At 38.5% G+C, this 13,477-nt stretch overlaps 1 protein-coding gene across 3 annotated transcripts in view; it reads right to left on the bottom strand.

Moving 5' to 3' along the window:
• The window catches only part of SPDL1 (spindle apparatus coiled-coil protein 1), a 28,349-nt gene that overhangs the window by 11,974 nt on the left and 2,898 nt on the right, over nucleotides 1–13,477 (bottom strand). The window contains exons 1-7 of one of the 3 annotated variants that reach the window (XM_005860356.2): nucleotides 11,913–12,072; nucleotides 7,156–7,337; nucleotides 4,707–4,883; nucleotides 2,216–2,410; nucleotides 1,492–1,641; nucleotides 1,297–1,395; nucleotides 1,109–1,219 (exon numbers count right to left, since the gene is read on the bottom strand). In XM_005860356.2, coding sequence (XP_005860418.1) covers nucleotides 1,109–1,219; nucleotides 1,297–1,395; nucleotides 1,492–1,641; nucleotides 2,216–2,410; nucleotides 4,707–4,883; nucleotides 7,156–7,314 — 891 coding nt within the window. In that variant the 5' untranslated portion in view covers nucleotides 7,315–7,337; nucleotides 11,913–12,072. Of the gene's footprint in view, nucleotides 1–1,108; nucleotides 1,220–1,296; nucleotides 1,396–1,491; nucleotides 1,642–2,215; nucleotides 2,411–4,706; nucleotides 4,884–7,155; nucleotides 7,338–11,912; nucleotides 12,073–13,477 lie in introns of those variants that run through there. The other 2 variants (XM_014534865.1, XM_014534866.1) reach the window with 2 other exon arrangements.

Here is a 13,477-nt window from a genome sequence, read left to right as displayed (position 1 = left end):
CGGCCAAGGGCACATGCCTGGGTTGCAGGCTTGATCCCCAGTGGGGGGCATGCAGGAGGCAACCAATCAATGATTCTCTCTCATCATTGATGTTTCTATCTCTCTCTCCTTCTCCCTTCCTCTCTGAAATCAATAAAGAGATATGTTTATTTTAAAAAAAAAAAAGTCTTAGAAATAAAAGCCAAGGCTGTTGTTTATTAAGTAGTACTTCCTTATTTGCCAAGCCCCATGTAAGAATTTTTCTATGCTTTCATTTAACTCCAGGACAATTCTAGGAGGCAGATTCTATTATCTCTATTTTACAGATTAGATTACTGATGCTCTGAAAAGTAAAAATACTTGACCAAGGTCACACAGCTAGCAAGTGACAGAATGAGGAATCAATCCCAAGTTTTTCAAACACCAAGGTTTAATCAAGGTCTCCTATTTCTTTGGTAGATCTCATTATCCTAAACAAAAGGCAGGAAGCCTTCCAGTCTTTGAATTACTATCTTAGCCCAGTTAGACATACAGATCAGGGATCGGGACTCTAAGGCTGGTATAATACTGAAATCTTTCCAACTTCTACATGTTTTCCTGTTACCACTTATTTGCCTAATATGATGACTAACAAACCGTTAAATTTAAAAGGGCCTATATGCTTGACTTGAGGAATTGTAAGGAAAGGCAATTCAAATTTTACCCTATATATAAGCGTTTGGGGGAGAACTAAAGGAAGAGAGAACTACTTTTAGTTGAAGCAGAAATCTCAGGACTATGCTAAAAAAGACACCAAACCAACAGCAAGAAATAAAATCATGTAAGTCTTCCTTTTCCACTCCACAAAGAAAGATTTATACCTCTCTGGTAAGGCTAGTGAGTAACTATTACAAAATCAAACAACCAATGGGTACTAAATATACAACTAAATCTTTACTATAGGATTTTAAAAAACATAAATGGATCTTTTGCTCAATTTAAAAATACCGATTTTCTAAAATCATGCAGTTCTAAAAATAACTTTGTAAGTACACTCATTGAAGGAAAAGATGCTTTCTTTGATGTATCTGTACATGTAAAGCTGATAAACCTTTGGTTTAATAAACCTTTGATGGTGATAATTCCATACCTTCATTCTTTGCATCTGTTCTCTATTAAATGCATTTTGCTTCATTAGTGACTGATACTTGACTTTCATGCTGATAAACCTTCGTTCCATTGCTGCCCTTCGATCTTCCACCTAGAAAATATTAACATGTGTAATTATGCTTGTATTAAGTGAAATGCCAATTTAATCAATGGAATGTTTGTAAGTACCTCTGCAAACAAAGAGTTGCCTTTACTACTGGGGTCCAGGGCTTGCTGGAGTGCTTGGTCTAATTGCACTTGAAGATCTTGATTTGCTACACGAGCTTTCTAAATTAAAAAGAAAACAACTTACCTAATAGAGATTAGATTAGCAAGAAAACAACTTATTATGAATTGGAAAAGATGTTACTGCAATCATAATACCTCTAAGGCATTATAATAAGAAACCGCTTCTTTCTCTCGCTCCTCTTTTTCTTCTGTAAGCCGGTCGACCTGGCGCATTAGATTAGAATTAAGAAGTTCTAGTTGTTCTAGTTTGTACTGCAGTTCATTCACTTCTTCCTTGAGGGTGGTCTATTCAATAGGAATTGAAAAAGAGGAAACTCTTGAATAATCTTTTATTTAGCAGCCGCTCAGTTTATCTATCAGCAATGATTCACACCTAAAACTAAAGAACTAGTTAAAGGTTTTATAACGTGCATAATGAAATAATAAATTTTTCAGCAGAGAACAAAAAAAGGCTCTAGAGACTATCTTTCTTTCCTATGAATTTAAGGCTTTAATTTTTAATTATCCTTAGCCTGCAATGAAAAAACTACGTTCATATGCATATTAACTTCCATGGGACCAACATTTCATATTGGGGTTTTTTTAAATGATACAAACTAGGATCAGAGTAAATGTCTCTAAATTCTTCCGGAGGTTTCATTAATCTAACGATAAAGTCTGCCTTACATAATCACTTAATGTAAAGCTTTATTATGCATGAACTAATCTCCCTAAAAACTCTGTAAAACACTTCTTTAGCTAGATAAAAGGCCAAAAAATAATTCAGCCTTAAAACTAGCTCATAAGGATTACAAAAACATGTAAAATATGTGCAAAAAAAGGGAAGAAAACCTGAGAACATATGTGCCATAAAAATTACCTTCATACTTTCCATTTCTGTCAGTTCAATTTGAAGAGCCAGCACCTCTGAAGACATGCTTTCATGCACACGTTCAGACATTACCCGCATTTCCTCTGATTTACAATAGAGGAGTTCCTTCTGATGATCTACTTTGTGCTTCAGCTGCTTTTCACTAAGCCTAGCTTCATCCAATTCCGCTTTTAGTTTCTCTAACTAAAGTTAAAAAACAAAACAAAAACAATCTTAATCAAAAGGTAAATGAAGATCATCAGAACATACAACTGCAGTACAAATTGTCCTTGTACCTGCAGGATAACTACTTTGGAAGATAGTCGACCTAAACAGAACTATTTAATACCTTTCTAAAATGTCATAGTTTCAAATCTTGGAAGACTAAGAATACATACCTTTACAGGGAACATTTAGAGCAGAAGGGTGAAGTGTTAGGGTCAGGTCTAGGTTTAACTTATGTCAGTTTCATTCCTCAAATGTAACACTGGTAAATGATTGTACCTACCATCACAACTCTCAACTGAGATTGCATAGGTAAAACTGTAGCACCATGCCTAGCATTCACTAAAGGGTTCCTGTTATCAATAAAAAGCTTTTACTTATTGTTCAGGGTTATGATTATCATCTATATTGAATTATCGTCAATAGGGTTTCAACATTCTTAGAATATATTTTTAAAATATATTTTCTATTTAAAAAAATCACAGCCTCTTAGCTTGATTTGTTTTCCCTTTTCTACTTTCATAATGTAAAATAAAAATTTCAACTAAATGATTTATGTGAAAACATGGCCATCTTTCTGAAAAACATCACTGACTGACTCAAACTTACTGCATGATGAGACTGTTGGGGCTTCCTATTTGGCCAAGGTTAGGTATCTTTTAAGATAGTGGCATGCCTTGTTTTATAAATATACAAATAAGTCTATATAAGTAATCAGGGTAGGTCTGGATTCCTGATAGCATTGGTGCTGTGTGAAGAATGAATGGTATAAGCAGCAGTGAAAGACGCAGGATAGCATAGTAATTAGGAGAGAGATGATGGTGACCTGAACTACAGTTGCAGTGGTATACATGGATGTTTTGTAAGTCAAACTCTTAGAACTTGTTGATAGGTTACATGTGGGAAATAAATGAAAGATCACAAATAAAGCTCCACATTTATGGCAAGTGATTTGAGAACTTCAGTAAGACTGAAAATATTTTTTGGCTGATTTAGTAATTGCTCCACCAAAAAGCCATCTCTATAATTGGCCTTGCCTCAATCTCTGAATATTTTCTAGATTACTTTTTTGTTTAGGGCAGATAATGAAAAATACTGCTAAAATGAAAACAACACTCAGGAGTGGGGAGAAAAAGCACCATTATCAGTCATTGGTGTTTCAACTAAGATTAGCTCCAGACAAGCTGGATTACTATTTGCCAGAGTGGAATGTGAGATGATTCTAAGCATTACACAAAAGTATATTTTGATAGTTATGTTTGTGTTGCATATTAGAAAAAAATATTACCAGTTAAAACATGCCATTTTACTGATATTATTACTTTAAAATGAGAAAATATTTAAAAAGGAATTTAATGAGAAATTAAGTAATAGTATAGATAGTACACAAATAGAGAAAAATCTTAAAAGATGCCACACAAAACACTGAAAATTAGAAAACAGACTTCTGAGAAATCAGGACAAAAGTCACACAAGTTTTACTGGAGAGGATTTTGAAAAATATGGACTATACAAAGAGGAGCCATCATAAAAGTTCTGGATTCTTTACAAGTAACCTGAGGGCACTCTGTAGATGGGGTGTCAAAAGGGAATGGACACTCGCTGAACAAGCATTTACTCTGTATTTATGCTTGAAATGGAACCAGTATTACATGCCGTTAGACTAAGTGCAGCAACACAGGCTTGGGAATCAGCTTCAGTTCAAATCTTGACTGATACTTTCTAGCTCTGTAATTATGTCCAACTTACTCTGTAGGCTTAAACAATGGTTTTCTCAACTGTTATATGGAGGTAATAATGGTACCCCCCTTATGAAGTTGTTATAAAAACGGAATCATATGTTAGTTTATCTTCAATAAAGAAACTATAAATTATCAATTCTGATGTACACACATTTATAAGAAATTGTTGTGGAATTACAGAGTGTGTCACTAATTGTAGTGAAAACTAGGGGACTAGTCTTTCTGGAAGAGGGCTGCCATACTATCCACTATAAGCAAAAAGGGTCATGCTGGTCACTAAACCAAAACTCTGTAACAAATATCTAGTTACAAAAATTAAATAATTGTATTTAACTAATAGAATGTTATTTATACAAATTCCTTAGGTAAACTCTTGTTTCACAGTGTTCCCATGCCTCATATTAACATAGAGCTCTTCTTGATCTCAGCTATTTTGCATAGATGGTATTAAGAAAAATCTTCATCACCTAAAGTTTACAGATTGCTGCATAAGCATGGATCATTTTTCTTCTGAAATACATAGATATCCAAACCTTGTTTTTTAGTTCATTCACTTCCTGTCCATGGGTTCTGCTCAGTTGTTCTTCTAATTTCTCCAGGTGTATTTTTTGATCTTGTTTAATAGCTTCACATTCAGAACTCAAACTTTCTAACATTCGACTCTTGAGCTCAACTTCTCTCTGAAGAGTATATTTTTCTTGCTCATAATTCTGAAAGCAGATTCAATTACAATTCAATTGCATAAAAATAACAAGCCATCACATATAAGCAGTTCTCACCTTCAACTGTTTCATTTCTGCTTTATACACTTGCTGTTTTCTAAGCAACAACCACATGTTAAATCTGGAATAACTTTGTAGCTAATCAATCTTAAAAAATTAAAATCTCCCTAAGGAGTATTTTGAGACTATATTCAAGTACATTCTAGGGATATGGTAATTGCTTTGAAACCTTCTCAAGGAAGTAAGAAGTATACCATGGCATATCAGTGTGTTAAGTAATCTCTGCTAGGAAAAAAAAATTTTTAATACCACTTAAGTTTTCCTTGTGAGGATTACTTGGTTTGATAATGATATGCTCTACTTGTGGCTCTGAACAAAATGAAAAAACAGTGGACTAAGGGTAAAGTGAAATACTAAGTCAGCCCTTACTTTTTAGAATGTAGTTCTCTAAGGAATGTTCACAAATGACTCTTTGAATTAACACAGTGTTGAGATGAAAGGAGTATTTAATTGGACTTTTGCTTACTGACAAGAAAGCTTAAAGATAAAAGGGCCATCAATTCAAACTTCTTCAACAAGTTTTAAAAAATAAGATTTAAAAGTTCTGGCTGGTGTGGCCATTTGGTTGGGTGTCATCCTGTGCACGGAAAGGTTGCCAGTTTGATTCCCCCTTAGGGCACATACTGGGGTTGCAGGTTCCACCCCTGGTAGGGGACATGCAGGAGGCAGCCGATCAATGTTTCATTCTCACATCAATGTTTCTCTCTCCCTCTCCCTTCCTCTCTCTCTAAAAATCAATAAAAGTATTTTTTAGTAAGACGAAATAAAATTAGATTAAATAAAAAGAGAAAATTAAAAAACAAAAGTTGCTATTAGTTATTTTTACCTGCTACATTTAAAATTTGAGATCAGTTTACATGTTACCGACCATATACTAAATAAAACTGATTTACTCCTTTTCTAATAAATATGTGCCAAACACTGGTAACAAAACAGTGAACAAGACAGACAAAATGTCCTCTTTCATGGTGCTTTTACTCTGGAGGTAATTAGCACTACAGAGAATTAAGAGAGTGAATGGTGGAAGCTTTACAATATACAGGTTGTCCCCAAAAAATGTACCAGGTATATACATTTTAACATCTCATAGCTCAATTTTTAAAACAATGTATTTTAGTAAACACTGCCTTTACAATTATTCAAAGTGTGTGTATGCATTTTGGGGGACAACCTATATAGTCAGGGAAAGGCATCTCTACTGAGGTGACATCTTACAGAAACCAGAAGGTTAAGAACTCAATCTATGCAAGTGGGGTATGAACAACTCAGATGGAGGCAACAGCTTGTGTACAGTCCATAAGGCAGGACTAGTACAGTTAAGAACAAAGGAAAGTAGTCTGAGATAAGGTCAAAGGTTGGCAGGGCTTAGATCACACAGTGATCTGAAAACGCAGGTAAGGAGCTCAGATTCTGTTGTAAATATAATTGGAAGCCAGTGTATGTTTGTAGAGGGGCTGTCACATGATCTTTTGTATATTCTTCAATGACCAATTGGCTGCTAAGTAAAGAGTGAGTCGTATGAACAGAAATGAGAGAATCAGGCAACCTGGTTGGAAGGCTAGTGTAATAATCTAGCCTAGGGAGAGAGGCTGGTGGTCTGGACTAGAGTGGCAATAGCATAAAGAAATGTTTTGTAAGTCAAGTTCCTGGAACTTACTAATGGATTAAATATGAGAAAAAAGGTGAAAAAATATATTGAGTAAAACTACTACATTTCTGGCTCAGGCAACTAGATGAATATTATTACATTTACTGAATAAGATAAAGAAAATTGCAAGAAAAACCAACTCTTCTGTTTATATTAAGTTTGAGATGCCCATTAGCAGGCAATTGAGTACATAGTCTAGACTTTAGTGGAGAACTAAGGACTTGGTATAGTGTCATAGAGCATTTAGATGTCATCCAAAGCTATGAAACAAGCGAAGCCACCTACGAACAGTACAGACAAAACAAAATCTAAAATCTAATATGTGGTGAAGAGAGCAATCATAACTTAATTTCCAAAGTCAGAACACCCTGGGTCAGAAAGAACATTAGGAATTCATTTAGTTCATTCCTCTTTATTGGGGATGGGAGTGGGTGGGAACTAGATCTAAAATCTTCAGAAAAGAATAAAAATAATATTTACAATAATTGCTAGACAGCACAAATTTTCAATAGCTAAGTATACCCTTATAAACAGAGGAGTCTAGAGTCCTACCTCAGTTACGGTCACCATTTCATTCCGACATTTATCTAATTGTGCCTGCAATTCATTTTGGCTCTCCACCAGTTGTAAACCATATTGTGCAGCTTTTAGTCGCTCTTCTTCAGCCTCTTTGAGCTTGCGTCGAAGATCTGCGATTATATCTGCCTCCATAATGTTTTCCTGTTTTTAGTCTACTGTAAACAGAGAAAATAAAAGTACTTAAGCTTAAACAAAAACTCCATATAATAAAAATTTAAAAATATAGTTACATATATATTTCAATACCACTGCCATATAAAAACACAGTATTAAAGATTTTCTTCCTGACTTTAAAATTATATTTTTATTGATTTCAGAGAGGAAGGGAGAGAAAGAGAGAAACATCACCGATAGAATCTTCAATGGCCTACCTCCTGCACGCCCCACACTGGGGATCGAGCCTACAACCCAGGCATGTGACCAGGAATCGAACCACGACCTCCTGGTTCAAAGGTTGACGCTCAATCACTGAGCCACATCGGCTGGGCTCTTCCTGACTTAAGTGGTCACATTTTTGGTCTTGTTCTAAGAATGTCTCAAGATTTTATTACCTGATTTGAGACCGAATCAAACAGAGCAAAAAATGATGAATATATTTAATTTTGCTTCTAAGAATTGCTGTATCAGGAAACTATTTAGTTGTGTGCTAAGTTTTCTTAAATGCTAAGAAAAGGTGGGTCTCATAATTATATCTTTATACAGGCAATCAAGGTAAGAGAAGAATGAAAGAAATAAAGAAACTACTCTAATAAACATATGAAGAGGCATTTTAAGAATATCATGTTCACAATTTTTCACAACACTGTTAACTTCCTGCACAAATCAGATTTGCCACATTAAATATGCTTTATTGAAAACAGATTCACTAGTATCTTCCTAGTTATTTGTAAGAAGGCATGCAAACAGAAACCATGTTCAGCGTAATTAAAGAGCATTGCTGTCATTTTAGATTTTCAAGCAAAGACTTAAATATATATAGAAACATCTCACTTTAACTCAACCTTACTTAACATCCTTTCCAAACTGGTGTCAGCCTCTTAGGCCAGACTCAAATTCAGCTGCCTTCAAAGAGCAACACGTCATTATTAAGGTGTTCCCTGATCTCTCCAGTCAATGTAGTCAAATATTGCTGGATTCCCTTATATGCTGGGCTCCATTCTGGACACTTCAGATATATTAGAGGTCAAATGGACAAAAAAAAGCGCTTCTTTCATGAAGCTTACTTTCCAGTGGGAGAAGACAATATGTCATATTATATATCTGCCTTCATAGTATAATTAATTAGAACTAATTAAAACATAATAATTAGAAAGTAGCAATGGGGAAAAACACAATAAGGGAATTTACAAGAGGTGGGCGTGTTGTTACTAGGATGAAAGTTAAAATAAGTATTGGGGTGGGAGGAGGCCCTCAGGTGACTTCTGAGCAAAGCGCCCTTGCGGAGAATTACCAGTGTACCTATTTAGAAAAAGAATGGTCCAGGCAGAAGGATAGCACCTAAAACGGAAGGAAGCCCAAAGAATGAACAAGATAGAGTTTAGATCAGAAGACTAAACAGCAGAAAAATAGGTAGGATCAGGCCATTGTAAGGACTTGGGTTTCTACTCTGGGTGAAATGGAGAGTCATTGAAAAGTCTGGAATAGAGATCTGATATATTTAAAAGGGTCATTTGGCTGCTATGTTGAACAGTTTGGAGGGGAGCAAGTTGGATACAGAAAGACCAGGTGAGATGACTGCTCACACGAGGGTGACCACATAGGAGGTGAGAAATGGTCAAATTCTGCATATAGTTTGAAGGTAAAGCCAACATGATTTTCTGAAAAATGAAATGTGGGATGTGGGAAAAAGAGAGAAGTCAAAAATCAAAAATGCCTGCAAGGCTTCTGGCCTGAGCACCTAGTAAAATAGATTTGCCATCAGTTGATGCATTAAAAACTGTGAGTAAGAAAATCAGGGGCTTATGTGTTATTTAATGAAATATGTCAAGTAAGCAGTTGGCTACATGAGTAGAAGAGGGATCTGGGCTGAAGATAATAAATTTGGGAGTTATTAGCATAAGAAATGTGGGATGTGGGAAAAAGAGAGAAGTCAAAAATGCCTGCAAGGCTTCTGGCCTGAGCACCTAGTAAAATAGATTTGCCATCAGTTGATGCACTGAAAACTGTGAGTAAGAAAATCAGGGGCTTAAGTGTTATTTAATGAAATATGTCAAGTAAGCAGTTGACTACATGAGTAGAAGAAGGATCTGGGCTGAAGATATAAATTTGGGAGTTATTAGCATAGATCCTTGAACCTTGATATCACCAGAGTATGAGCATAATTAAAGAGAAGAGGGCCAAGGAATAAGCCCTGGTAAGAGACAGGAAAGAAGAAAGAAAAGTATATTCAGGTATGACCAGTGAGGAAGAATAAAACCAAGATCATGTGTTGTCCTGGAAGCCAATAAACAAAAGTGTATTAAGGAGGTACATGTGACCAATTCTATCAAATGCCAAGTCAAATAAGGGGAGAACTAAGAATTGGCCAGTGGATTTGAATTCACAGAGGTCATCATGACCCTAAGAGCAGTTTTGGTAGAGAGATGGGGCAAAAGCCTGATTGGAATGAGTTGGACAAAGAATGGTAGAAGAACAGGAGACAGTATGTACAGTTTTGCTGCAAAGGAGAACAGATAAATGGGGCAGGGGCTGGAGGGAAAGCAAAAATCAAACGTATTTTATTTTAAAGACAAAAATTTTAAGAAAAATTTATTAAAATAAGAAATTTTAAAAAAATTTAACAGTATGCTTCTATGCTATTTGACAGATCCAGGAGAGAAGAAAAAGTGATAATACAGAAGACATGGAGAACTGCTGAAGTGATGAATAAAGAGAATGAGGTCTAATGTGCAGGAACTGATTTTAGACAGAAGCATGAATATTTCATCTAAAGTATGGGAAAGCGAAGTCTATAGTTACAAACATTGATAAGTATGTAAATATAATGGTGGGAGTCTGCATAAGTCCCCTTCTAACCACTTCAATTGATCTGTGAATTAGGAAGCAAGGTCATTAAGAATGAAGATAAAAGAGGAGATATAGGGGTTTAGAAGAGAAGAAAAATAGCCTACATTTCGCAGGGCTGGCAGTTACTGCTTTGAAATGCAAGCCCTTTCCAAAGCCTGTACATGATGGGGCCAGCTGCTGACTGTTAAAAAATAATTTATACTTATTGAGGATTTACCATTTGCCAGGCACAGAGCTTCAAATGCATTATCTCATTTAATTCTCTTGAGAGTCCTGGGTTAAAATTTACCAAAGAAAAACTGGAACCAGCCAGCAATGTCCACGGAAGCCAAAACATTAGCTCTCGTTCACTCAAAGGATTTGCTGGAATTCCTATTATATATCAAGTACTGAGCTATTGCTGAGAACACAATGGTGACCCAAAACTAGACAAGAGCCCTATCTTTTTTAACCTTACAGTCTCTGAGCGGAAAGGCATGAAATCAAATAACTGTAGAGTTAAAACTGTGATTAAGTGCAACAGGGAGAGCTGTAGGGTACTATCTGAGCCTACAACACAGGGGAACTGTCCCAACCTGGGTAGCGGGGGATCAGGACAAGAGAGATTTCCCCGAAGAAGTGAGTTTTCAGTAGATGAATGCGTAAGAGTTAAATATCCATCTGCAAAGAGAGGCAGCCAGGGTTGAATAACAACTGCAGCTAATATGTGCCAGATATTGTGCTTGGTGCTTTGCATATTTTATCTTATTTAATCCACCCGACAACCCCATGAAATAAGGTAATTCCCCCATTTACACATGTGCAAACAGAGGCCCAGAAAGGTTAAGTAACTTGCGCAGAGGTTATCAGCTAGTAAGCGGCTGAGTGAGACGGGAAGGGGGGTCCAGCTCCACAGCTGGGCCAGCTCCCAACCACTTCTCCGTCCTGCCCCGCAGAAGCATGGCCTGCACAAAGCATTGAGGAGACTGGAAGCCCTGGCAATCCGGTTGCCGAGCCTTACCCCACGTTCACTACTCACTGGCTGCATGGACCACAACATCTTATGTAATGTCTTGTCCTGTCATCCATAAAACAAGGCCAATAACATCGACCTAACAGGGGTTTTGAGAAGGTTAAATCGGCCAATGGCTTGTGAAAAGCAGGTAGGGGAGAATCGGACACGCAGCTGTCTGGGGCAGCGCTGTCCAACAGAAATATCATGCAAACCACATATGGGATTTTTAATTGTCAAGCAGACACATTAAAAAAAAAAAAGGTAAATACCACCGAAATTCATTTGGATACTATTTTCCTTAACCCAATACATCCCAAATATCATTTCAACATGTAACCATAACACGAAATGTGGTTTTTGTTAACGAAATATGACTTTTTTATAGTCTTGGAAATCCACTGTATATTTCATATTTACAGCATTTCTCATCCCGGACAGCGCAGGTCTCGTGTCTGTTATCTTTCGGAGGCCCCGGCGGCCTCCCAGGCCTTCCAAGTCCAGGCAGCATCCCCGGGGGGCGGCGAGGCGGCCCAACGGAAAACTGAAACCGACTCGGAACCCGGTGGACAAGGACTCAGGGTTCCGCGGGAGAAGCCGTTCCGGCCTACGCCCTCGGCCGAGATCCAGGCCCCAGGTTTCCGAGGGCCCTCTCTTCCCCGCAGGAGCCCTTCTGCGCCGCTCCCCACCGCTCCTCGCCACACGCACTTCCCTCCAGGCCCTTTACCCCTACCTCCAGCACCCCTTCCCCAGCTGCTGCCGGCGGCGGCTCCCGGCGAGTTCACGGCGCCCAGGCTTCTGAGGGTAACTCTTCCTGCCACAGAAACTTCAGCCGACGCGCACACCTACCGTCCGGCTAAGCGCCGCGGCTTTTTGAATGCAGTTCCCGCGAGAACGCGCACTTCTCACGGGAAGTTTAGCCCCAGCCGCGCGTCAGCTCCGCCCACTTACTGCGCCTGCGCAGGTGCTAGCGAGAGCGGAGAGCTCGGAGTCGGTGCTGAGGAGAAGGCTTCCTCTCCTCAACTTTGCTCAGAGTTGGTTTCCCGAGTGTCCACCAGGGGGCTGCTTGTCGTGGCTGTGTTGTTTTTTTGTTTTGTTTCGTTTTGTTTTTTAAAGGCAGTACCTTCTGGAGAGACAGTGCCGCTGGAAGGCGAAGCCACAGGCAATTCTGAGGTGGGCCGGCCTCATGCACCCGCCGGCGGGTCGGCCGCATGTGCTCTGGGGGCCCTTCCTTCTAGTCCTGAGGTCCCAGGACTCTAAACCTGTAGAGCCTGCCTGAAAGCATCTTGGGACAGAATCACAGCATCTCTGTAGGACAGACTGAGGGCTGTTCTAATGGCGTTCACCCTTGAGCCTTCCCCAGGTGCCCGTGTGGGGCTACCGTTTGCACGGATTGTCTAAGTTAAGCCTCGTGAGGTACGTGCTATTGTCCTCCCTTTGTCGACAGAGGAACACAAAGCCCCAAGAAGAGAAGTGTCTTGGCCCAGCGGTAGCATCAGAATGTGAACCAATGCAGTCGGCTGCAAGGGTCCAAGCTCTTGCATGCGTGTTGAAAGGATGGGTTTATGTTTTGTAAATCTGATGCCTATTCGTTATTCCAAAAAAAGTTTAAGTAATCAGAAATACTAATAGCCAACATTTAAATGAGCACGTCTGAGTCCTAGCAGCTGCCGCTGCTCCATGGATCACAGGGTTTTGAGCCCATGAGTTGATTGCTCTCAGTGAGTTTCCCCTTAGGTCTTGGGATGCCTCATCCCGCCCCTTTTCCTCTTCTCAGATTCCTTTGCAGACTTCTGTTTCTGATGGAGCTAGGCCAGACCATAAAGGATAGATCTGGGTTGACTGCATTCAAGGGGTAATTAGCAAAGCCATACAAGCTACTGTATCATAATTAAGGTCGTTTTTAGGAACCGTCTGGACGCAGTACAGCCACTACCACCACTGGACACTCGATGTCACAAGTGCAATGAATTCTAGATGGTCCCTGCTTGTTTGGGTAAATTGCTTTAAGATACACTGTAACCCTGAAACTCATATAATATTGAATGTCAACTGTAATTGAAAAATAAAAATAATTTTTAAAAAATAAAAGGACAAGCAATTAGTCTATGTATTAAAAAAAAAATCCACAGTTCTAGCTGCAGGTCCACATACCATGCACTAAATGTCAAAGACAAGGGGGAAAACATATCTGTCATTATCCGTTTACATGATGAGAGATGTGACTTTTGTCTCCTCACACAGAATGGTGGATTCACCAAGCATAGCAAGGGCATTTTGATGCTGGGAAACTACACC

Source organism: Myotis brandtii, unplaced genomic scaffold (assembly GCF_000412655.1).
Source record: "Myotis brandtii unplaced genomic scaffold, ASM41265v1 scaffold1338, whole genome shotgun sequence".
NCBI classification, from domain to species: domain Eukaryota; kingdom Metazoa; phylum Chordata; class Mammalia; order Chiroptera; family Vespertilionidae; genus Myotis; species Myotis brandtii.
Note: the sequence above shows the minus strand (reverse complement) of the source record. Positions and strands in the feature narration are given on the sequence as shown.